At 37.3% G+C, this 25,194-nt stretch overlaps 1 protein-coding gene across 4 annotated transcripts in view; it reads left to right on the top strand.

Annotated features, from left to right (window-relative positions):
- Nucleotides 1–25,194, top strand: part of LOC145989780 (ATP-binding cassette sub-family C member 10-like) — a 119,090-nt gene that overhangs the window by 74,396 nt on the left and 19,500 nt on the right. For all 4 annotated transcript variants that reach the window (XM_083125109.1, XM_083125111.1, XM_083125112.1 and 1 more), the window contains 5 exons: nucleotides 941–1,515; nucleotides 2,899–3,031; nucleotides 7,139–7,349; nucleotides 19,156–19,325; nucleotides 22,488–22,710. In XM_083125109.1, the coding sequence (XP_082981235.1) occupies nucleotides 941–1,515; nucleotides 2,899–3,031; nucleotides 7,139–7,349; nucleotides 19,156–19,325; nucleotides 22,488–22,710 (1,312 nt within the window). The remainder of the gene's footprint in view (nucleotides 1–940; nucleotides 1,516–2,898; nucleotides 3,032–7,138; nucleotides 7,350–19,155; nucleotides 19,326–22,487; nucleotides 22,711–25,194) is intronic.

Genomic DNA, 25,194 nt, shown 5'->3' with positions numbered 1-25,194 from the left:
CTAGGCATTTGTCAGCAATAAGAATAAAAGCCATAACAAAATTGAAGATTTTTGTACTAACTTACATCCTGTTCATAGATGTATCATATTGGCAAAATTCTCATTATTTTACAGATAAATCAAAACAATCATATGCATCGGTTGCACCCAAATATTTAGTGAAATTCAAACAATAACTTTTGGAAAACTGTTTTTAATTGACTAAGACTAAAGATTTTAATTGAGATCTGAAGCTTTGAGAAAAATTCTTAAACTTTCCACTAAGTGAAGTTAAGCATCTTCTGGATTTTATTTGGAAAAAGTTAGTTAAAATAGAAAAAATATAAATATGCTAACCAAGGCAGTAATTTATTTTATTAAAAACATAAACTAAACGTAACGTTTCAACCTTCTAGCAAGGTCTTCATCAGACTTTGATGTACTTGATACAGAGTCTGATGAAGACCTTGCTAGAAGGTTGAAACGTTACGTTTAGTTTATGTTTTTAATAAAATAAATTACTGCCTTGGTCAGTATATTTATATTTTTTCATAATCATGGAAACAAGGCTTAATGGTGTTATAGTTAAAATAGATATTAACCATGAATCCTAACTTTATTTGCTAGTACAGTGGAACCCCGATTTTACATTCCCGGATTGGACATTTTCCCACATTATACTTTCAATTCTGATGGTCCCAACATAGCAAAATGCTATAAAATTTTCCTCGATTTTACGGTTTTCCATATTTTAAGTTTTTTGAGTCTGGTCCCCTGAAAAACATAAAATTGAGGTTCCATTGTATATGCCAAAGATGATAAATTTAAGTTTGTAATAAATTGAAGAAAATCTTTAAAAATGACTAGTAATTGTTAACTGTTCAAGTTTTGTGCTAAAATAAACACCGTATGCTTCCAAAATGACATTAAAATTCAGAATCTCTAACCTTCGACATTGCAGGTCCACCCAATGATATTCTGACTGATTTTGAAGATTACGATTCAGCCAATCTTGATTCCATACAGACTGTGGATGAAGGGGAGGTCGTTGAATCCAAATCTGAAGAGCCTGTGGAGACTACAAGCATCACGGAAGAAGAAGAAAGGGAGGTTGGCAGTATTCGGCTTTTCGTTTACAAATCATACTGGAAAGCCATTGGACATTTATTGGGAATCAGTATTCTGTTGTCTATGTTTCTGATGCAGTCATCAAGGAACTTAACGGATTGGTGGCTGTCGTATTGGGTGACACACAGTAGAACGAACGTCACAAACGGAACACACGCTGTGCTTGTGGATCAGTCGATTGATATTGATGCAAGTGTGGACAGGAACTTTGATTCTGAAGGCCTTGAATTTTCCCAGTTCGTTGACTTGCCTACACCATCGGACGAAGTCACTTACTACCTGACAGTGTATGGTGTGATTGCTGCCTTGAATTCTATCTTCACTTTGTTCCGAGCTTTTCTGTTTGCATATGGCGGGATACATGCCGCAACCAATATACATAGGCTACTGCTGAAGAAAATTATCAAGGTAAATTGTTTTCGGAATTCCTCAAGAAGGCTCTATTTTATTTGTAAGTGTTGTCTTGAATAATTAAATGCCTTTTCCTTGCCATTGTTTGAAACTGAAAACATATTTCACTTTTCCTCCCAACTGATTTCCTTTCTTTTTCTTTTAAATATTTTGTATAGAAATGCTATTTATTAATTTTGAATAAGTTTGTTTCAGTTGATTAATGTGCAAGGTTTAAGATGTTATATTTATTATACAGCTTGACATAATACAGGATGGGACAGAAACAATTAGACAATTTAAATTTGGTGCCATACCGACATCTTTGTAGGTGGCATGCTGAAACACACATCCCTAAGTAAAGCATTTTAAAGCCTTCAGTCATCATGCAGCGTTGGTTGGAAGAATCATCAAGCATTTGCTGTGGAAATGCTTAGGACTATGCTGAAATGCTTCTGCCACTCGGTACACATTTTCTGGTGTTCATAAAATTCGAGGGCAACCAGGAGGCCTCTTGCTGACAATTCATGCAGTAGTTCTGAATTGTGTAACCCAATTCATTATTAATAAACCTTTCCATTTCCATTTCCTCTGATGTCAAAATGTCGTTGAAAAACACATTGTGTTACAGTAGCGGAGTCATTGTTTCTAAAGAACGTTTCTCTCTCTGCCTGTGCTGCCATTGTATGTGGCAACATTTATAGTGTGTTTATTCATTATAAAGTGGTTCAGAAAGTTCTTTAAAATTATTGGTTGGGAAAACCTGGACTTCTCCATCCATCCTCTTCATGTGTCCGACCTTATCTATCCTGTCCTGTCCTGAAGCTTCACCACACTCACTGTCTGTCGGATCTCCTCATTCCTTATTTTATCCCTTCTAGTGTTCCCCAATATACTTCTTAAAAATTTCATCTCCACTGCCTGCATCTTTCTTTTGTCTCTCTCTCTGTCAATGTCCAAGTCTCTGCTCCGTACGTAATTATTGGCACATAGTATGTGTTATATATTACCTTCTTGCATTTCATAGGTACATCCCTGTTCCATATTAATCTTGGAACGCTTTGATATAGTCCACCACCTATTTGTCCTCTTCTGTTTACCTCCTCATCTATTCTTCCAGTTTTCTCAATTATGCTTCCTAGATATTTGAAGTTCTCCACTACCCTCAACTCTTCCATGTCCATCTTTATTCTTGTTTCATTTCGGGCTTTGTTTCTTGTTGTTATTAGCACCTCACTCTTTTCTGCACTGAATTTCATTCCTGCTCTTCTGATTTCCACATTCCAACTATCAAGCTGCCTCTATACTTCTTCTTCCCTGTACTGTACAGCATTAGAAAAATATACGTTATGATGTATGTGCATTCTTAATGTCTCTTATGGAGAAAATCTTTATTTTCAGGCTCAAGTGAGTTTCTTTGATGTGTCTCCAGTTGGTCGAATACTCAACAGATTTTCATCTGACACCTACACAATTGATGATTCCCTTCCATTCATAATGAACATTCTGATGGCTCAGCTTTTCAGTGTTTTAGGTAAGTTTTAGTTTGCGTTATTTGAAAGGAAAATATTGTATCAAATATTCCAAATTGGTAGTTGGAATACTCTAAAATGGAAAAGATGCATATGGGAAGACTTGCAATACAGTAATCCCTCAGTAATCCGGTAGATATCAGACCAGAGGACTGCCGGATTAACGAAAACGCCGGATTAGTGGAGGTTCATTTAAGAAAATGCATTTTGATAGCAATTCTATAGCAAATCATTGCACTCACACCAATACACGTAATTAACACTGAGACAAAAACGGCTCACGTGTGCAACAATGACGTGTACAGATTAGGGATGGCCAAATGGATCCGGATCCGAGATTTCCGGATCCGAGTGTTTCGTTACTCAATCCCATTATAATATTACCACACCTTAAAAGGTATTATGATCTTCGATTACAAAGGAATTTTTCGTTAGTCCTACAAGAATTTTTTTCAAATGTTGTTCCTAAAATACTTTGCTACGCATCGGCTAACACACTCGTGCACAAAAATAATCTTACTTCTTTAACATAAAATGTTAGAGGTGATTTTGTAAATGCCATTGAAACGAATATGTATTCATTCAAATGTATTGGAAATGAAAACACACATAAATGTGAGACATTCCATTCCAGGATAAAACCTTTAACACATATAACAAGATAGAAATGTTATACAAAAATTATACAATTGTTCTACAGTTACAGTTCTACAAATTAAAATAAAACATTATAATATATGCAGTGTTAAATAATTACAAAGTGTAAGACTAACAAGGGAGGTTATCTAAGTATCCCCCTCTGATTTCCATGAAACTTGGCAGGTGTATAGTGGGGCCCAATGGAAGAAATACGTGTTTTTTTGTTTCAGCTAAAAATCTGTTCTAGGGGGCAACCTCCCCTCAAATGTCGAGATGAGGACAAATTGAAGTGGGGATCTGACCCCTGTGTTCCCCTCCGATTTCCATGAAACTTGGCAGTATAGAGGGGCCCAAAGGAAGAATTACGTGTTTTTTTGTTTCAGCTAAAAAACAGTTTTAGGGGGCAAAACCCCCTCAAATGTCAAGATGAGGACAAATTGAAGTGAGGATCGGACCCCTGTGTCCCCCTCCGATTTCCATAAAACTTGGCAGGTGTGTGTATAAACGGGCCCAAATGAAGAAATACGTGTTTTTTTGTTTCGGCAAAAAAATTGTTCTAGGGGGCAAGTGTCAAGATGAGGACAAATTGAAGTGGGGATCTGACCCCTGTGTTCCCCTCCGATTTGCATGAAACGTGGCAGGTGTATAGAGGGGCCCAAAGGAAGAATTACGTGTTTTTTTGTTTCAGCTAAAAACTGTTTTAGGGGGCAAAATCCCCTCAAATGTCAAGATGAGGACAAATTGAAGTGAGGATCTGACCCCTGTGTTCCCCTCCGATTTCCATGAAACTTGGCAGGTGTATAGAGAGGCCGTATGCCCCCTGTTTCTTCCTATGCCATATTTACGTGGTTTCGGGGTCAGATCCCCACTTCAATTTCTCCTCATCTTTACATTTGAGGGGGGGGATGAAAACACACATAAATGTGAGACATTCCATTCCAGGATGAAACCTTTAACACATATAACAAGATAGAAATGTTATACAAAAATTATACAATTGTTCTACAGTTACAGTTCTACAAATTAAAATAAAAAAGTTCTGGATCTGGATTTCGGATCCACTAGGATCCAGATCTGGCCATCCCTACTATACACCTGCCACATTTCATGGAAATCGGAGGGGAACACAGGGGTCAGATCCCCACTTTAATTTGTCCTCATCTTGACATTTGAGAGGTGGTTGCCCCCTAGAACAATTTTTTTTGCCGAAAGAAAAAAACACGTATTTCTTCATTTGCACCCTGCAAGTTTCATGGAAATCGGAGGGGGAGACTTAGACCTCCCTTGTAAGTGTATTAATTAATTACAAATCGCGCACGCGCGCACACATGTGTGTATGTATATTATATATATATTACTATATGTATATTAGCAGGTAACAATATGTTATAAGCACATTCTTACTTTCCAAAGAAGCGCATGTGGGATGGCAAAACGGATCCGGATCCGAAAATTCCGTATCTGGATCCAAAAGTACCGGATCCGGATCCGAAAGTACCGGATCTGGATCCGAAAGTACCAGATCTGGATCCGAAAGTACCGGATCCGGATCCGAAAGTTCTGGATCTGGATCCGAAAGTACCGGATACGGATCTGAAAATACCAGATCCGATCTGAAAATTCCGGATCCGTGGATCCGGATCCGAAAAATTTTAGGATCCGGAACCAAATGGATCCGGATTTCGGATCCACTAGGATCCGGATCTGGCCATCCCTAGTACAGATCGCTATACTGAGCCTAGTGTTTACCTTGTGCCAAGATCTCTGACACCGACATGCAGTAACTTGTTTTCCCTTTCACGTTCCCCGCTCGCTCAACGCTGGACTACTGGAGGGGCTGGGCTGACGAAGTGCTGGATTATAGAGGGACCACTGTATTTCTCTAATTTTTTTAAATTAATATTTGTCCAATTCATGAACAGTCTCAGTACATTGATACTTTTTCCCATACTCTCAAGACGTTCTATAGTATTTTAATAAATGTATGCATTACATGAAACCCTCTCTCTCTCTCTCCCTCTCTCTTTCTCTCTCTCCCTTAAGACCCGGTGGAGGCACAAGTGGTTCAGATCCCACTTTAAACTGTAGGTCCAGTCCCGATTAGCCTTCCTATGCATAAAGTGGACTCCAAACCAAAAAACTCAAGAACTCTCCCTTAAGAAAATTTGTTTGAAGTAAAGCTGGACTGATACCAGTGTTACCAATATCAAAGTTTTGGTTGGATTTTCACACAGATTCCAAGGAATACTATTCTGGTGCCAGCCCCTGTGGCAGAGTGGTTAGCACATCATGCTACGATGCCAGGGGTCCTGGGTTCGAATCCTGGCCTGGGCATGGATATTTGCGAGTGTCCAGTCATCATATCATCACTCATCCCCATCTTCGCAAATTAGCCAAAAGTGGTACAAGAATCGAAGTAAAATAAAGCAAATCAATCAATACTTTTCTGGAGTGTGGGTGTCTTGTGGAGGCTGCAAAAATATAATGTCACACTTTCACAGAGTATAAATATCCTGAAATGCATATTGTTTAGGACTGAGCCGATATATCGGTATCGGCCGATACTGGAATTTATTTACCAATATCGACCAATACTTTTCTTCCTGTCTGCCATTTTGGTCTTTTATGGGCTCCGCAAGAATGCCGTATTATTCTAATTATTCTAGAAATTAATCAAAATTCAAAGTTTCTCTTTATTTTCCACCAGTTTTGTGTGAAGAAAAACTTTTGTAATGACATAACATGTAATTTGTATTCTAATGTAAATTTTGTACATTTAAAGGAAGAATCTTGGTCAATGGATACATACAATTAGAGTGGAATACATACACACTAATGTTAATGAATATTTTGAATAATTTTTAATTATCACAATTTTCAAGTATCGGTATCGGTGGGAATTGGCGAGAGTATTGGCATCAGTATCGGTTCAAAGTAGGATCGGCTCTACCCTAATATTTTTCATAATTTTCAATACAACATTGTGGAGTAGAAATTGCTTGTGTGACTTAAAGATTGCCTCATGTGAAATTATGGATATTTTACAACCAGGTTATGCTTGATTCTTATTGTGTCATTCTAATTGAAAACTTGTATAACTGTAGTTGGACTGTGAATTTGATATGTTTTGTTTATTATTATCTCTGTGTTTGTTAGTGTGTTTATGCACTAATTATTTTATTGATCTTAATATTTCCATAATTAGTTGGTAAATGGGTACAGTGTTCTGTGAATTCATTATTTTTATAAAAGTTCAACTAATTTATGCTACTTTTGTAAAATCAATTTCTAGTGTGCACCTTTTTTTATATAGCTAATTAAGGTGAACAAATCATTAAGTTGTTTCAATAATATTGTTGATTTTTTTTTGTATTCATAAAAGAAATGCTCTACTTATCGTGATTTCTTAGTAAATTCTCAGATTTTTTTTATAATTATAGTTTTTGTACTACTATTTTATTCTCTTTCAGGCTCAATAATAATAACAATATATGGACTTCCATGGTTGTGCTTAGTATTAATTCCCTTAATTCCAATTTACAACTGGTTGCAGAAATACTACAGGCTAACATCACGTGAATTAAAACGCTTATCCAGCACCACCTTGTCTCCGATATACAGCCACTTCAATGAGACCCTTCTGGGTCTTTCCACAATTAGAGCTTTCAGAGCAACACAAAGGTAGGTACAAGTAGTAATGTGAAAAAGTAGTATTGTGTGTGTGTGGGGTGTTACAGCAATAGAACTTGAACTAGTTAGAGAATTTCAATAAAAAATCCTGAAAAAGCTGAAAGATTCAGGGAAATTAACATATTGGTGAAAAAGTCGGGGAATTTTTAAGAAATTAAGAAATGTCAAGTGTTTTTGTACTTACCAGGATTTTTAACTCGTGGCGCAACAGGCCATAAAGTATAGGGCTTACCTACTGACAGCCGGCCTCACTACCACCAGAAGTGGAAGATCGTCCAACCAGTTATGGAGTGACATGTGGTCAGCACGACGAACCTCCAGTCAATATTGTAGGTTTCCAATGACCAGGTTATGCTACTCATTCGTAGCTCCCCAATTTCTTCACGATGGTCCGTAGTCACTGGTCCTTTACACTGGTTGAAATTTCAATAGAAAAGTTTTTACGCTTTCCCCAGGATACTCAAACCAGTGTGCATCCTGTAGCTAAAGCCCAAAGCCTGATGCCTGAGACCGCACAACCACAGTGCAGGACCTTGCCAGGATTTGGGAATGAAAATAAATACCACTTTTTTAAAACTTTATTCTCTTTGAATAGCAGATGTAAACATTTAAGACTTGCACAGTAGCATGTTGAAGCACCACAGAATTGTCTGGAAGTTTATTTTAAAATTGCCTAGGATATTTGGATAAGTCAGGAAAATTGTTTCTCCAAAATATATGGGAACTCTGTATAGAGAAAATCTGAAATTTGTTTCAGGCACATTTCTGAAACCAGTTTCTTGTCATGATTCCAGTCCCCGTATTATTGTTTATGATGGTGCTTACAATGTAAATAATAGAAGCAGCATATATTTACTGGTTTAACATATATTTTCTCAGTATTCAACACCATACACACGTGTTTTTTTTATTATATACAGGTGTATGAGGCTCATCTGGTCATCATTATTTAATTAAAAAAGTAACCAGTGCACATGTCTGAACATTTTTATTTTACTTTACATTAGGCTACTTTTTCACATAGTGACCCTATATATTTAGGCACTTGTTGGAGCATATAACATGCTTTTGGATTCCCTTCATAAACCTCTGTCATCAGTTCATTCAGAAACATAATGACTGCTTCCTTATGCAAGTAACCCAATCTCTCTTTTTTTTGTACCTAAAATAAACAGTAACAATTTCTGTATTATTGGCAAACGTGAAATTTTTCATGGATTTTTTCAATTGCCTAAAGTGTGAATTTCCTGTCCTGTCTGATGAATTCACCCATATGATGAAACAAATCTTCAGTAATGACAATCGAGTACCTGGTTTGTTCATCATCATGGATGTTTTCCATGCTTGAATTAAAGTTGCACAGGGTGTCTACAAGTCGAGAAAAAATTAAGAAATCAATAAAAAGCCAAGAAATTATACTTGTGGTCAAGAAGGTTTGTTATCACGATTATGACTGATTGATTTAGTTTTATTTCACTTCACTTTTCTGCCCCTTTGCCTAATAGCAAAGATGAGGGTTCACTTTTCTGCCTATTTGGTTAATTGCAAAGATGAGGATGAATTGTGGTAAGACATGATCGATGAAGGGTCAATCGCAAATACCAGTGTATGGAGACAAGTGTTTATCAGTGCGAAGTGTACAGTGGTGGTGCAAGGAGTGTGAAAGTGGACGGGAAAATTTGGAGAACAATGAGCGATCGGGCCGACCTCGTTCCTTGCTCGCTGACACCGAACAACATTACCCATGTTGATGAAATGGTGAAGCTGATCAACGTGTTCATGTGAAGGACATTGCCACTGAACTTGGCATTTCCTATGGCACTTGTTTCCATACACTGGCTCCATTTCCCTGTGGATATCTGTGGCTGTTTGTCCATCTGTAACAAATAACACTTCACTGCTCATATGGCGTGGACTTCCTGAGCATTCCGGCCATTCCGTGGAAGAAATCAGAAGTTACAATAGGGCCGTTCCAAGAAAAGCCTACTGCATTGCTCGTATGTCTCGCTTTTGAAATAACACTTATAACAAGCTAGAAAAAAATTAGGCACAAAGACTTTTCGATTCTTCCTTGTATATAGGGATGACAACATGAGCCCCAAATAAGATTTTACTGGCTTTGAGTCCAGAAGCCAGAGCTGAGCCTTGCTAGTCTGCAAAATGCAGTCCAGGATGCATTAATAGATAAAGTCTAATTTTCTTGTTAAATACAGCTTCAGTTTTCTTCTTAACTGACCTTTTGGTAGGGGTAGTAAAAATAAAGGTTAAGAAAAACGGATGAAGGTCACTGAAAAGTTAGTAATTCTGGATATGTTATTTTGGTAGACACCCTGTTACACCAATCCCATGCTGTTGATTGTCGCCATAAACTTCCATAATTTGACGATGAATTTCACATGGCTGTATCTTTCTTGCATTCAGAAAAATACTACAGATTTCAGGAAACAAGCTCAGAGAAACCACAAGTGCACCCAACATGATGCAACTCCCCTAGAGTATGCAAAATAAGTAACTGCAACTTGCTGAGCTTGAATTGCATGGGTACTAATTTCCGGATCAACCTCGTACCATGTAAAGAGAACTTGAAACAGTGAGTTCAGTTCTCATGAGAACATCTGAGCATAAAGTGAACTTATGGTGATGAGGTACAGTTGAATGCAGTGGCGGAGCGTGACCTTTCCAACAGTGTAAGCCTAGCATGACGAAGGCTATTTCCCGTTGTGCTTATTTTTGGGCTGACATGGTTAGTGATTTATCTACACACATCGACCCCCCCCCCCCCCCAATTTTTTCAGAACAGTTCCCTGGAATTTTTCACCAAATTAAAAATTCTGGATATCTGATAATTAAGTCAGTGTTATTCCTATCACAATGAGTAACGTATCGATAAAAAATATGCAAAGTTAGATAAAATGAATAATAATAAACAAACGAAAACAGAAGGAAACAGAAAAGTGCTGAATACTTTTTACAACCGCATAACCAAGTATCAGCTCCGTAACATGAATCGCAAAATCGGCGCTAGAGAAGGAAGGGGTGGGCCTACCTATATCCACAAGTTTATTCTTGGCAGCAAAATCCTTGCTGGACAACGGCGTCTTCAACAAGTTCTCCACCCCACCGCACAATCACACTCATTTCAGAGGCGAAGATATAGTACAAGCAATGCAACCACTGCTTGCATAATTCGAATATCATTTAATGTACTTAATGTTCTAACCGTATTTAGTTTCCATCGCACTCGATTTCGCGAAAAAATGCGGCCGCAAACTCCCCCAGCAGCTCTGTAGCAAGCACCAGCCTCAATGCTTGCAGCCGTTCTGCGGGAAAATAAGGCCTCCGAAGGAGTCACATGGCGAAGCGTGAAATTCTGGTGGAACCCATCCACAAAGCTTCTACAAAAAGCTGTGCTTTTCGAGCTTGCGTGATTCCCGAAAATAGCCGAGTTCAACCGAAAGCAGAAGGATTCATCTATGGGTACGTTGCCAGCAAAAACTAGTAACAAATATTTGTCTTCATGAACACGTAAACAAGATCGCAAATATAATAATAATTGTTAGTCATAAAATAACTAAAAGAAGTTATTATCACTGTTCTAAATTCCATATATATCATATTATATTACAAATTATTTTAGATTTCGCGAAATGTAAAACGTGTAAAAAAAGTTGACATTGGGAGTTGGGGCAGTGGAATTTCTGCACCCCCGTGAAGAGTTTTCTCAGGGAGGGAGGGAAGATTGGATGGACCTTGGTCCTGCACCCTGCTTCCTGGTCGGTCCAGCTCAAATTACGCGAGAAGTGTTGACCGCTACCAGTGTTTGCAACTGCCAAATTATTTACGCAGTAATTCAAGTGAGCTCTTTCACAAATTTTACAATCAATAAATTGACTGCTTTTGAATAAAACTTGGGGTGAAAATAAAGCTATCTGAGAAACAACTATCTACTGATATTTGTACATGGCATAGAAGTAAATCGTATACATTCTGCATATTATGAGCACAAGAATATGTTTTAATGATTGATTGATTGATTTGTTGTTTTAAGTCCACTTTATGCACAGTAAGGCTAATCGGGACTGGACCTACAGTTTAAAATGGGATCTGAAACACTTGTGCGACGACACTACCACTGCGCCATCGGGGAGGCCCGAATATGTTTTAAGTTCTATTATTATGACGCAAGTGGTGTTCCCAGGGTCTTTTTACGGTCCCCATTTTGTCATCTTTTCCTTCCTTTGACGTTTTTTCTTAGATATACTGGGCCAAAAGGGGGTTATGTCTACCATCCACCCCCCCTTCGCCCCGGGCATGCCATTGAATCACACTTTATTACTTAAATATTAATGTACATACTCGTTCTGCTGAAATGATTCTGATTCCTCCACGTAATTTTTATCTCCAAACTGATATATCTTTCCTTTGTGACGGATAAAATTAAGGAAATAGGTTGGTATCACTTTCTGTTGTTTCAGAGATTTTCAAAGTGATCTTGTGTGGATGCTTGCATTTGCAGTTGTGGAAAGCGCGTGGGATAGTGTGAGTGTTTGTTGCTTCGTGTTTTGTGCTGTGAATTTATCGGAATGAACGCGTATTTAGGAATGGTTGATGTGAAGTGCGGGTGTATTATTGAGCAATTGAAAATTGCTTCGTTTAGCTCGAGAGAGATAAGTGTTAAAATGAAAATCGTATGAACACCGCATTTACCGGACTTAAAACAAGTTAGCCCAAGGGGCTTTGTGCGACATTTCCAAAGCAATTTGTACCACAAGTTTATTTGGCTAGCAGGTTGTGAAGCACGCAGTAGGTTGTACTGTTGGCCATGCGTATTGTTCGCCGTGCACAAGACGAACTCCGTGTGGTCAAGTGAGGGATACTGTGATCTGAATAACGTGCACAATGCATTACAGAGACATGAAAAAGCAGAATCTCACATAAGGGCATTTTTAACTCTGAAGGAATTCGGGAAATCTCGTGTGGATTTTGCTCTGGATCACCACAGACTAGTAACAATCGAGCACCATAACAAAGTTGTTCGTCAAAATCGCGATATTTTAAAGCGTCTTGCAAGTGTAACAACCTTTCTTGGTAGTCAAGAATTATCATTCCGGGGACACAATGAAAGTGAGGCATCATTGAATGGAGTATGAATATCGTCACTAAGGGTGGCATCCAATGGACCAAGAGTTTGAAATTTATTGTGGTGAGTACATCGTCTATGCATGTGTTTCTTTGCTTTGAAATGAATTTTTTATTGTTTGTGTTTAACTTTTTATTTAGTGTTTAAGTTACTCCAATGCGGTTTTTAGGGTGCCCAAAAATACTAAATTACATCATGCAGCATAAAATAAACAAATGATTCCCATTTTTTTTTATCTAAATCGGTTTGGTCACCGTTTGACCATATTAAATAATAATGAACAAATAAAGGTACTAATAAGTAAGTAAGAAATTCCGTCTCCCTTTAGTTGTATGCGGAAAGTTCGCATATGCAAAACGTTTAATATCATATGAATAACGTTACCTGGATTTTTTAAAAAAAGTAAATGTGACGTTTGCGGATCATATGGTTTATTTTTAGTAGTCACTTTATTACGATATTTTGACAAATTCAGCGACTGGGTAAATGAGGCTATAAACCTTGAATCTTTCCCCTCGGCATGTCGTTATACTACATGTTTTGTTGTACTGAAACATTGCTTGCCTCCTTCGTAAGACTACGCTTCGCTACTGACTCATTTTATTCCATAATGCATTTCACTACTGTATCACACCACAGCACAGGGACGACAGTCCGCTTTTCAATAGATGGAATTCGCAAAAGCAATACCTCGAGACTTGAACAAACACACAGCAAGAAGGGGAAAACAAAAAGAAACCAGATCCAAAATCGGTCACTGCTCAAAGCAGTGATCTTTCGGACTGTGAGGGGAATATCCCTTTCGGATATAAATAAATTCCCTCTCTTGCCTTAAAATTCCCTATATTTAGTAAAAAAAAAAAATACAATATAAAATAAATGTTCACAAATTGTAGGGATATATCCAGAAATTTCTATCAAAGGACATGTAAGTGCTTTCTTAGAATAGTGTAAAAGCAAATCTAGCACCTAAAAGATCATAAACAGGCTTTTCGTATGTTGTTCGAAGAGTGTTTGAATCACGGACTATGTAATTAATAATATTTGGTTCACATTTGACATGAAATTTGTAAAATTGGTTCAATCTTCAGTTTTCATTAATATTTGTTTCACTTTTTAGCTCAATTATTACCAGCTGAGTTCATACATAAACGGAAAACAGAGTCTTAATATGTCTTAATGTTTATGCTCTCCTACAAGCGAAAAACAGAAACAACAAGAATTTACCACATCAATGTGTATCTAGTTTTCCCGTATCCCACTCATTTCTGGGTTTCTCCTTTTCCCCTTCCTGTTAGTTTTTCTTCAGAATTCCCTGTTCCTGGGGAAAAAAAAACCTCCTTGAAGCACCACCGGCTCAAATTTCCTTTGCAGTCAACCATTCATCCCCGACAACGCTGGAGCCCCTCCTCTTGCAGGACCTGTGTCTCGCTGGCGCGTATTCAGTGAAGCCAACCCAAGCATAATGGTGCTAAATCTCGCACAAGTTTAAAAAGTCGGTTGTAAGTTAGAGATATAAATAAAACAACAGGGCCGCTTTTCGTTGTGGTTGAATTTTCTCAAACTTTTCACATAACGATGCCGTTGGTTGAACCATTCGAATTTATATTTGTTTTTGTTATAAATTAATATTTATAATATGAAAATCCCAGAACAATTTAGTAGTATGTAGCATAATTTCGGAGTTTAAACGGCACCATGGATGTCCTGAAGGGGCAAGGGGAGGAGACACTTCCTGAAAAATGAATGTCAACCATTTTCACATATAATTTCATTTGTCACATCAAATTGTTAATTATTGTAAGGGCGTTGCAGAAAAATGTTAACTTCAAATTGAATTAGTATATTTTGAGAAGGGAAATATACCTAGTTTACCCTAACCCCTGAAAAAAATACTTTGCTTAATCCTCCCTGGTGGAAAGAAATACTGCGGACGTCCATGAACAACACTTTTTCTAAACATGAGGTTTGCAACGCTGTTGTAAGCCTCTGCCAGTAGGTTTACACACCTAGGGTTTCGACGTGCTCTTCTCCCTATATTCCTTGCTCTTCTGCTTCGAGATACGGTGGGCGACGGTAGGCACTGCTCCTTCGCGGTCAGAAATTTGTAAGGCAACATTCAGACGGCTTACAACTTTCCCCAAGCAAAAGGTGGGAGTTCTCATGTGCCATCTGGTGCTGAAGTGTTGCAATCTAACAAACAGGATCTCGAAGATTGGTATCGGGCCGAGATGAACTTTGAAGTTTTTACGAATTTTGCCATATAATTACATACATTTTACTAGAACTAATAAAGTGTAAGCCTGGCTTACACGGCTTACATGGACGCTCCGCGCCTGGTTGAATGCAAATGTTAGAAAGAAAGAGAATAGTGAGTTACAGGTTATGGACTTCCGAACACGTTACAGTCCTAAGCATATTTTAAATTCTTACACTTATTTGACAAGAAAAACATGTTATAACTCATAAACTATTTGACCAATCTACTTCGGGTAACTTTTGTTTTGCAGCTAGAACATCAGGGCATGCAAACGTGCAGAAATCAAAATGCCAAAGCCAATAAGAGGGGTTGGGTGGGTCACGGCCCCCGACTTTCAATGAAAAAATCATAAAAATGGGGAGTTTGCCCCCTCTTCCCCTGCTATTTTGAGAAGGGGATGCAAACTTTATCCGTATTTTCAAAGAATGGTCCTTTCTCAACCAAATGAAAGTGATTTCATGTTCCTGGGTGCATTATATTATCAAATATGTGAAACAAACTTCCCACTTTTATGATTTTTTCATTAAAAGTTTGGGGCCGTGGCCCACCCAAGCCCTCTTAGTGGCTTTGTCACTTTGATTTCAGCACAGTTGCATACCCTGATGCTTTAGCTGCAAAATAAAACTTATCCGAAGTAGATTGGTCAAATAGTCTATGAGTTATAACATTTTTTTTTTCAAATAAGTGTATGAATTTAAAAGTTCGCGCCAAAGGCCTCGGCGAAACCGGGGATTACTTTCTGACGACCCCCTCGGCAGAGTAAAGATTAAGGAAGATCATTAATACATGTTCTTTGGCTCCAAATACATTACATGTGTAATATTTCTTACGGAGAATGAAAACACTCCTTCCTGAACTTAGTTTTCACTGATCAGACATAGGCAGTGCCAGAGGAGGCTGCAATCCCTTCTTTCATGAGCTGCTCAACCGCAGATTTCTTCTCAGTAGTAGTAGTAATAAATCATAGAGAGTTTTATGTAGTACATATTGTGATAAAGCTATTTATTTCGTCTACAGTTAAATATGTTGTTGTTCTTAACTGCCATTTAAAAACAGTTCCTTTTAAAAATCATCACAAACTGTTATAGTTTTCTGACTTAGTTACTTTCTGATTATTTAGGGAATTGACTCAATTGCATGTCCTTTTTCCGTACTGTTATTTTCTCGTTCCTTTTTCTATATTTTCTCATTCCTTTTTATATATTTTGTTTGAATTAGCACATGTGCTAAATAAGCCTTTATATTCCACTCTTCATATGTATTTAGGCAAAAAGGCTACTATACTTATCATAGGAAAACAAATATATACTTGTAAACTTAGGTGCAAATAAGTCTACTGTAAACTATAAATAATGTAATGTAGTTATTTTACTGAGAGGGTGAAATACCCAGATATCAACCTCTTTCCACATAGTACACCATGGACTGCATTTTCAGACAAATGAGACACTGGTATCTGGTTTGTGATTATATCTTCATCCATCTCATCATATCACCATTCAGTCTCACCTTTGTGATTAGCCAATAGTGCCAGAAAGGTGAACTATTACTTACTGTGATAAAACAGCTGTGTAGCTTATAATATATAAGCTTTCCTTATTATGAATCATCGTTTACAAAAATGTGCACCTTTTCCAATGAATGACATATCACACCCGTCACAGGAGCTCCGCTCCTCCAGACTTTAGATACTGATGTAATCAGAGCAATGTTTTAGCATTTTTCGTAACAGCTCTTTGACTTTAACCAGGGTGGCTACTCACCGGGAATTTCTTAAATTCTGGGAATTATGCATGAGTTCTACGTGAATTTTTTTCCGTAGATGTGAAAAATTGCAACTTTTATTAATCAAAATCCCATTCAATTTATACATATTTATTAATGCACTGAGGTAATTTTTTCACAGTTTTGCTTTTATTTTTATCGAGGAAGGAAAAGAAAAGAAAGATGCGTGAAAAATGAAACAGAATTATCTCAATTTGTTTGCTTTGTTAGTGTCCGTTGCAGAACAATCTATCTGACAGACGGAAGTTTATTGTTAGACATGGTATCTTGAAGTTGATCAAGTAAATTAAAGTTTGAAATTCTTACACATTTAACAATTTTTCGTAGATTAATATATCCGTAACATTTGTGACTTGTGATTGTAGAAGTATTTTGAGTCTTGAGTATGTAAAATGGCAAATGTAAACTCTGCACCTTAAATTATATATATATATATATATCAGGGGCGTATATTCTAGGCTAGCTAGGCTATCTGCGAAGCCTGAAGTCTAGAGAGTATAATACAGAAGAAAAATCGATTAGAAATTTTGAATAAAATTACTCATTTCAATAGGAAGATGATCGCGATTCTGGAGTTGTCAACCTCAATTCTTAGGAGTTTGCAACCTGTTTGGAGTTGACATGGGAACGTTACCTCCTTAAAGATGCCGAGAACAAAAGAAATGGGAGTGTGTAATCACTTATACATGGCCTAGTCTCCCCTGTTTTTACAAAACCGAGAACCAGGTGTGGTGAGATAGTTCAGATCTTGGAGTCACCATACGCCACTGATATACAGTATATATACACACCATTTAATTGAATTGAATTACAATTTTTGGATATGTTCGAGTCACCAGAACCCTTTATATTGTTAATATATTTGTGTGTGTATGTGTGTGGGTTGTGAGAGGTTGTTGTTGTTTTGTTTTTTTTATACAAAAAGAAGAGATATAAAGTAGAGAAAACATGTGCTTGTATACAGAGGCGCAACCACGAATTTTTGTCGGGGGGGGGGGGGCAAGTACCAGGATAAACGTACCAACAACAACAATAATAATAATAATACTAATAATAATGGCATTATTATTATTATTATTATTATTATTACTAGTGGTGGTAGTAGTATCAAAGATGATGTTATCCTCATAAATTACGCAAAGAGGGGGTAGAAGTCGATACTAAAGCATTTGTTTGGAACAAACGATTTGAAATATTTTTCAACACAGTCAGTTTCACATTAGCTAATAATGGAAAACAAGCAGACAAACTGTATTCTTGAATGGCAGAAAATGAATCATAATATGCATTCCGAAGACAATTTTTTCTGTACATATATAATGTGTAGAACTTTCATTTACAACATATGTTTTACACATATGCAACATGGAGCAACATAAAATAAGAAAATAAGAAAATACATGTGCAACATGCTAATGTTATTTGTGTACGTATTCAAAGTTCATTCATTCAGTAGCCTACATATATATATATATATATATATATATATATATATATATATATATATATACACACACACACACACACACACATATATATATATATACATACAACACACATTATTTAAATACATTACATCACAGAAAACAATCACATTGCGAGCGAAGCGAGCAAGAACATTTTTAGATCCAAATTTTGCAATTTAAAAAATATTGATTTAATAGGGCACAAATAATTTCATGGTATTGTCTCTTTTTCAACTATTTTCATGAAGATCGCTTGGCATCCATGGCTGACTCCTGCCGCCCCGTAGCTATGGCTCTGAACCTGACGATACCAAGATAAACAAGGTTTGCGAGCGTAGCGAGCAAGAAAATTTTGTGAAATGTATTTTAATTTGCATAAGATTTGAAATCGAAGGGGGCAATTGGTCCTTTGTGCATCCCCTGCAGGTGCCTTTGGCCGTCAATGTCCCCCCCCCTATTTACCCCTAATAGGGTGCAAGTAATATCACGGGGCACCAAGGCATTCCCTCTTTCTCAATTTCTTTTCATTTACATCATTTGGCACCCATGGTCGACTCACGGTGCCACCTAGCTATGGCTTTGAACTTGACGAAACTGAGAAGAACAGGGATTGCGAGCGAAGAAGCAAGAAAATTTTACGAAAAGTACTTTTATTTGCATAAAATTTAAAATCGAAGGGGGCAATTCTTCTCTGACCCCCCTGCAGGTGCCCTTGGCCGTCAATGTTTGCCCCCCCCTAGAATTGACTTCCCTTGAAGGTTGGGGGGGAAATGCCCTCCCCCCCTGTGGTTGCGCCACTGCTTGTATCCTTGAATTTTTGGAAAGTTCGCCTAAAAAATGCGGAATGTTATGTGAATTTTATCAAGGTCCTAGAGTGGCCACCCTGCTAATTTTTCTTATTTCTCTTTAAGCATTTTGTGCAGTTATACTAAGTTTTTTTAGTAAACTGTGCTCCTGAGTACTTAAAAAATAAAACTTCCATAAGCGTCCATGTAAAATTGTAGCTTCAATCTACCATGTTGGGTAGAGGTCCCTCTTGTCCCTGTAAATGTTTCATAGTAATTAATCTTGGAATAGTAAACGAGAGTAAAGCCAGGATTGTGTTGTAGTTTCAGCATCTTCTTAATTTGCATTGTTTCCTTTCAGGTTCAAGCGGGAAAACGAGGACAAACTGGAAAGCAACCAGAAAACCCAATACGCTAGTCAGGCTGCGGCCCAGTGGTTGAGTTTGAGACTGCAGTTTATTGGAGTTGCCATGGTTACGGGAGTAGGTGTCATAGCTGTGATACAGCACCAATTTGATGTAGCTAATCCTGGTGAGTATCTATCTGTATCCATTGACTTGCATGAGTGCATTTGCAGTGGGATTGGTTGATCAGTATTTTGTTTGTACAGTCCTGGACACTCCTGGGTTGTAACGAGGTCATTTACTTTCAGTTGAGTTGTTGCAACAGTGATAGTACCTGCATCAACATTGTTGGGAGAAATAGATTTGTGATTATAAGATTATATCATGCAGGGGTGCCAAAAAGGGGGATTCATGACGCACCTGCATCATGGGAATATTTTGGGGGGACAAAATTTTAAAGTTTAGCAACCAGTTCTATATATCTTCACACAAAATTTGGGGGATCGTCTTGTTTGACTTGCTATCGATTTTTATTTAAAGTTATTGGTTTTTCTTCCTACCTCTGGGTGTTCGCAGCAATTGGGTTGAACTGAAACACCACCTCTTTAGAATCGGTTTGAAAAGGCGGGGGTGCAGTTTGCATTAATACAAGGTTAGTCAAGCAGACAAACTATTAAGAATAAGGTTGATTCAGTACACTAACATTAGCAGTGAGCCTGAGCAGTTTTGCACGTTTTATGTTAGCAAACATGAAGTGAGTCGTGCTTTTTCTTTTTTAGTCTTTTAATTTCAACTGCAATGAAAGAATTCAAATTTCATGCACCTTTCAATTGTTGTCATCTCGACCAGTGGTAAACTGTCCGGTGTTTCTTTGTGGTAGTTCCGAGTCGGCTTGGAGCTTCCGACATGCGGACTTCAGTTTTAGTGTTGGATGATTTCAGGCACAATTTGTTTCGCTTGTATGTGTTCCTGTGCTACGACTGACTGGATAATTGTAACATACTGTCTGTCAGCTTTTATTGTCTAAAACTGTTGTATTTCGAAAATTTAATTTTTAAAAAAATGAAATCAAATTATCGACAAACAAAAATCTATTACTTCATGTTTATCCAAACTATATTCGTGTGTATGGGGTGGGGGGTGTGTGGGGGGTTATGATGAACAATTCTTTTGGGGGGATTTTGATTAACGATTTTGGGTCGGGGGATGATGGGCACCCCTGATTTTATGTGAAATTGTGAATATTGTAAAGCAGGGGTTTACAAACTTTTGTCTTTAGTTAAAAAAATAAACACATATTCCAGTTCAGAAACATTTTATTTGTAAAAAGTATTAAATACGTATATATTTGGAATAAGTGTCATTTCAGTGAAAATATTGGAACATTTTGCGGTGCCCCTGTAAGCCAGCCACGGCACCCTAGGGACTCTGGCATACTCTGGGATCCACTGTTTTAAAGGAAAAAACTGTGATACGATATGGTATAGTTTCAATGGGAAAACTTTTGTTAATATTAGGAAATGGTCTGATATGTGTTGAACTGTTACAATTTTTTAAGTATCAGTAGAAATCCATATTGGTTCAAAGTGGTATTGACTTAATTTGTGTAAGAGTTACGTTCTGGCACCCAAAAGCCAACCTCATTTTTCCTTAGTATACTCAAGTAACTGCTTATTGCATGCCAATGAGGTTTTGGCACCAGGACATGTAGCCAGAATAATCTTTTGTGGAATCGTGTTGTCCTTTGTTTGTCCTTGTGTGTACAGAGTGCATCCTGCACTGTGCCTGTGCAGTCTAAGGTATCAGGCTTTGGACTCGCTATGGGACACTCAGGTTTGAGTCTTCCGGGGGGGAAGCATAACGACTTTTCTCCTGCGATTTCGGACTGTGCATAGGACCGTTGGCCACCTTCCCTCATGAGGAAATTGGGGAGCTATGATTGAGTAGCGTAACCCAGTCATGGAAACCTACAAGAACAAGTGGGGGTTCGTCGTGCTGACCATTTGTCACCCTGTAAATGGTTGGATAATCTACCACCTCGGCATGTGGGAGGTAGATCCTGGCCCTTGAAGGCTGTTGTGCTACTGGTGGGGAGGGGGGGTGTACAGAGGGCCCTTTTACAGCCTCAGATTTTAACTACGTTATGGATATACTCAGGGACAGTATAGTTTTAATGTTACTAGTAGGCTGTGACAATATTAGTTTTAGCAATTGGTTTAGAAAGTTTTAACAGACATATTTTAATATCTTGTTCTCAGTTTTGTTCTAGTTAAGGGGTTTATCCCTGTATTGTGTTGGGCAAAAATAGCCTATGTGGTGACGTGCCCATAATATAAAAATTGATCAAAAACACCTAATTTGTGTAGTCAGAAAAATTTAATTCTGCTATTTTGTTGTTATTTTTATGGATATTAACATAAAATTCACATATGCGTTTGTTTTCTAAAGTAAGTGTCTAAGTGCACAATTTCTTTTTCAAAGACAAAACCCACTGCATTCACCAGGTTAACTACATTATGTGTGATGTAGATGAACCTTTTCATGTTCTTTAAGGACATTTGCAAGTTTATATTGTAGAATGTTAGTTATTAGCAGTTAATGGATTTATATGTACCAGAAAGTGTTAGGTATGTAAATATATATATTTAATTATTGTAATCAAAATATGGAATGTAATATGGATTTATAGTTGTAAAAAATTACAATTTTCACAAGAGGCTCACATAGCTAAATAAAATGCATTAGGCTTACATCATTATATGACATTAATTGTAATGCAAAATTCAAATACAAAATGTGCTTTATTTTTTTGCTACCAAGCAAAGGATTACCAAACTTTATTTTGAAGTGCTGAAAAATGAATCTCCTAAACATGAATCTCCCTGAATAAGATTTATAGTAATTGAAACTGCAGTCAATATCGCATGAAGTAATGGTAGTATTTTTAAAATATGCAATGGATTTCACCATGAATGCTTCAGCTCGCATTCCCTATTGTTATCAAGAATGTTAGAATAACATGAATTGTCTAATGTCAAGAATTAAAATAAACAGAGAATACAAAATGAATGGAACACTCATGAATGAAAAACTTTTGGTATTTAACAGAAGAAGGGAGAATGTAGTAATAGCATGAATATGCAACATATGTTGGAAAATGTTTGAAAATATGAAAACTATTTGTAAAAATAACTTAAATATGTGCTAAAATGTAATATATGAAAAAATATGGAATTACATGTCAGCATTTTATCACCACCTGTTGAAATTTCGCATTAGACCATCCCTAAGAAGTAGAACTTCTCCGGCCTTTTTAAAAGTTTGAATTCACATTTTTTCTTCTTTTCAGGTCTTGTTGGACTTGCCATATCCTACGCTTTGTCAATAACAGGCCTTCTGAGTGGGGTGGTGAATGCATTCACAGAGACTGAGAAGGAAATGATAGCGGTGGAGAGAGCATACCAATACATCGACCACGTGCCTCCTGAGAAGTCCATAGAAGTGATGGCTCCTCCGTACGCATGGCCTAGTCAGGGAGTGGTTACCTTCCATGAAGTTGTATTGCAATATAGGTAATTACTGCATTTCTAGCATAAGAAAAAGCTATCTAAAACAGTTATCTATACATATATGTCTTAATTCATATTTATATTCACTTTGTGATACTCATTGAATATTCTGTACATATAACCATGTGGTCCCAACTCCTCTCAGGGCCTCCCCGATGGCGTAGTGGTGATGTCGTCACCTTGTAATCAAAGGGTCCCGGGTTCGATACCCAGTGGAGGCACATAGTGGTTCAGATAACACTTTAAACTGTAGGTCCAGTCCCAATTAGCCTCTCTGTGCATAAAGTGGACCTAAAATAAAAACTCAAATCCAACTCCTCTCAGGAGTGACGTTACTTCATACAGAACAGAGAAATTTGACACATTAAAAATTGATATAAAAGGAAAATTCTACACACATTACACTCTTATGTAGAAGTTTCACTTTAGGTCCCAGTTTCAATTCCCAGTAGCAGTCACAAAATATAAATTTTTACCCAGTATGACAGACCAGAGTTCCAGCTCCTGGAGCGTTCTTATACTTGCCAGAATTGAAAATAAAAATAAATTCCAGATTGTTGGTGGGAGATGTTGAAATATTTTTATGTGTGCGTGTTCATTTCTGTTCATTTAGTTTGAACAGTGCTGAATAATGTTGATTATCTTGAATAGCAAGTGCATTGTAGCATTTAGAACTTGGTTATCATCATGTTAAGTTACTGTCCTGTTCACCATAGGGCCTTGATAAGTGCATGCCAGCGGATTCTGTTTTTGCCATCTCTTTGATCTCAATCCAGCCTTTTTCCTTGTCTTTCTGTGTCTCTTTGTACTGTACTCCTCCAGGTGTTTCTGGGTCTTTCACGTCTCCTTGCACCTTGTGGGTTCCAGTCTAATGCCTTTTTTTTGCTATGTTTTCGTTGTCTTGCCCCAAAGTGTGTCCTATCCATTTCCTCTATCGAAACATGAATCCATGATAAAGGTTGTGCGAATTACTCACAAGTTTAATATATATATATATATATAATATTAACTTACGTTTTGCGAGTATCGAGGTAACTCCTGCGATGTTTCAGGGTGCAACTGCTCCCTTCCTCAGGCTGCTCACGTTTAGGTTATATATAAATCATAACCACGTTGAACTCTCCATAGGTTCAGGATATAGGATCGGTAAAAGGTGTATGGTTAAAAAACAGTAAAAATCTAAAACCCATTATAGATACACGTCAAACTACCATGCCGTTTTCCCAATTAGAAACTTCTCCTTGGAATGTTAAAACTTTAAAATTGTGAGCAGCCTGAGGAAGGGAGCAGTGCGCCCCGAAATGTTGCAGAAGTTACCTCGATACTCGCAAAACGTAAGTTAATATTATATATATATATCCATTTCCTGTATCTGATTTCTTTCTGCACTTACATTTGGTTTGTTCTTTTCCATAAGTCCTGGTTGGTTGTTACTTCCAGCCATCTAATTCTCAATCATGTAGTTACGTATACTTGAAGCTTGTTTCGTATACTTTGAGTTTGTTTCTAGTATGTTTCACATACATAAAGTAAAACAGATTTTATATTGGAATTAAATAATCTGATTTTTGTTTTGATGGTTATATGGTTGGATCTTCATATAGATGAGAGCATTCAGAAAGCTGTTCTTGCTTTCAATATTCTGGCATCCACATCTGGTGAAAATGAGAGGGAATCCTGTGAACAGTGACATAGCTAAGGAACCTGGAGGCCCCATGTTGCTGGAAAAGGGGGGAGGGAATCTGATGAGGCTCTGCACAATACCAGAAAAAAGGAAAGGATAAGTGAAATGAAGAAACTATTTCATTAAATTTTTCTAGCTGCCATGAATTTTGAGTAGCTGCTTTTATATTGTGTTACGTTTATGAAATGGCATTTTGTAAGTGCAGGACTCATAACAGAAGAAACAAACGCTGTTTCAAAAGACCAGGTCGTGGCTTCAAATAAAAGAAGGAAGGAGGTGGGGAGTCAACTTTCAACTTTTAAGCAGTAAAGGTTTGATCAAAATTGGGAAAGCACATTGGAAACAAAATGAAATCTCCAATAATGCTCGAAAAAAAAAAAGAAATTGTAGGATTGTAGTGAGGTAGTTAATCTTTCCGAGATGTTTGGTTGTGATGGAAATGACTTTCAGTATAGGCATATCGGTGTATCGGTAAAATCACTGATTATTTTGCCGATCTGATATATCTGTAAATATCTTGTAATTTAGTGCAAAATTCTGCCAATTTGTTATAATTTTAATGGATAATCTCCATGCCCTACTTTTAAAAAAAGTAAATGTCTAAATAAGCAAATTGCTTTTGCACCACAGTGATCTGGAAACAAACATTTATTAAGGAGGTCAATGAACTATTCATGTTCTTCAAGGACCACTTAGAATTTTTTATCGGATCAGTAGAATATTGGATATCGGTAAATTTTATATCAGTACTTTATCGGTATCTGCCAAAATTTCATGTTGGCCCACCCTATAAAGTATTTACA

The sequence above is a fragment of the Lepisma saccharinum genome, chromosome 7, assembly GCF_977018435.1.
Source record: "Lepisma saccharinum chromosome 7, izLepSacc3.1, whole genome shotgun sequence".
Lineage (NCBI taxonomy): Eukaryota > Metazoa > Arthropoda > Insecta > Zygentoma > Lepismatidae > Lepisma > Lepisma saccharinum.
This window is presented reverse-complemented; position numbering and strand designations above follow the sequence as displayed.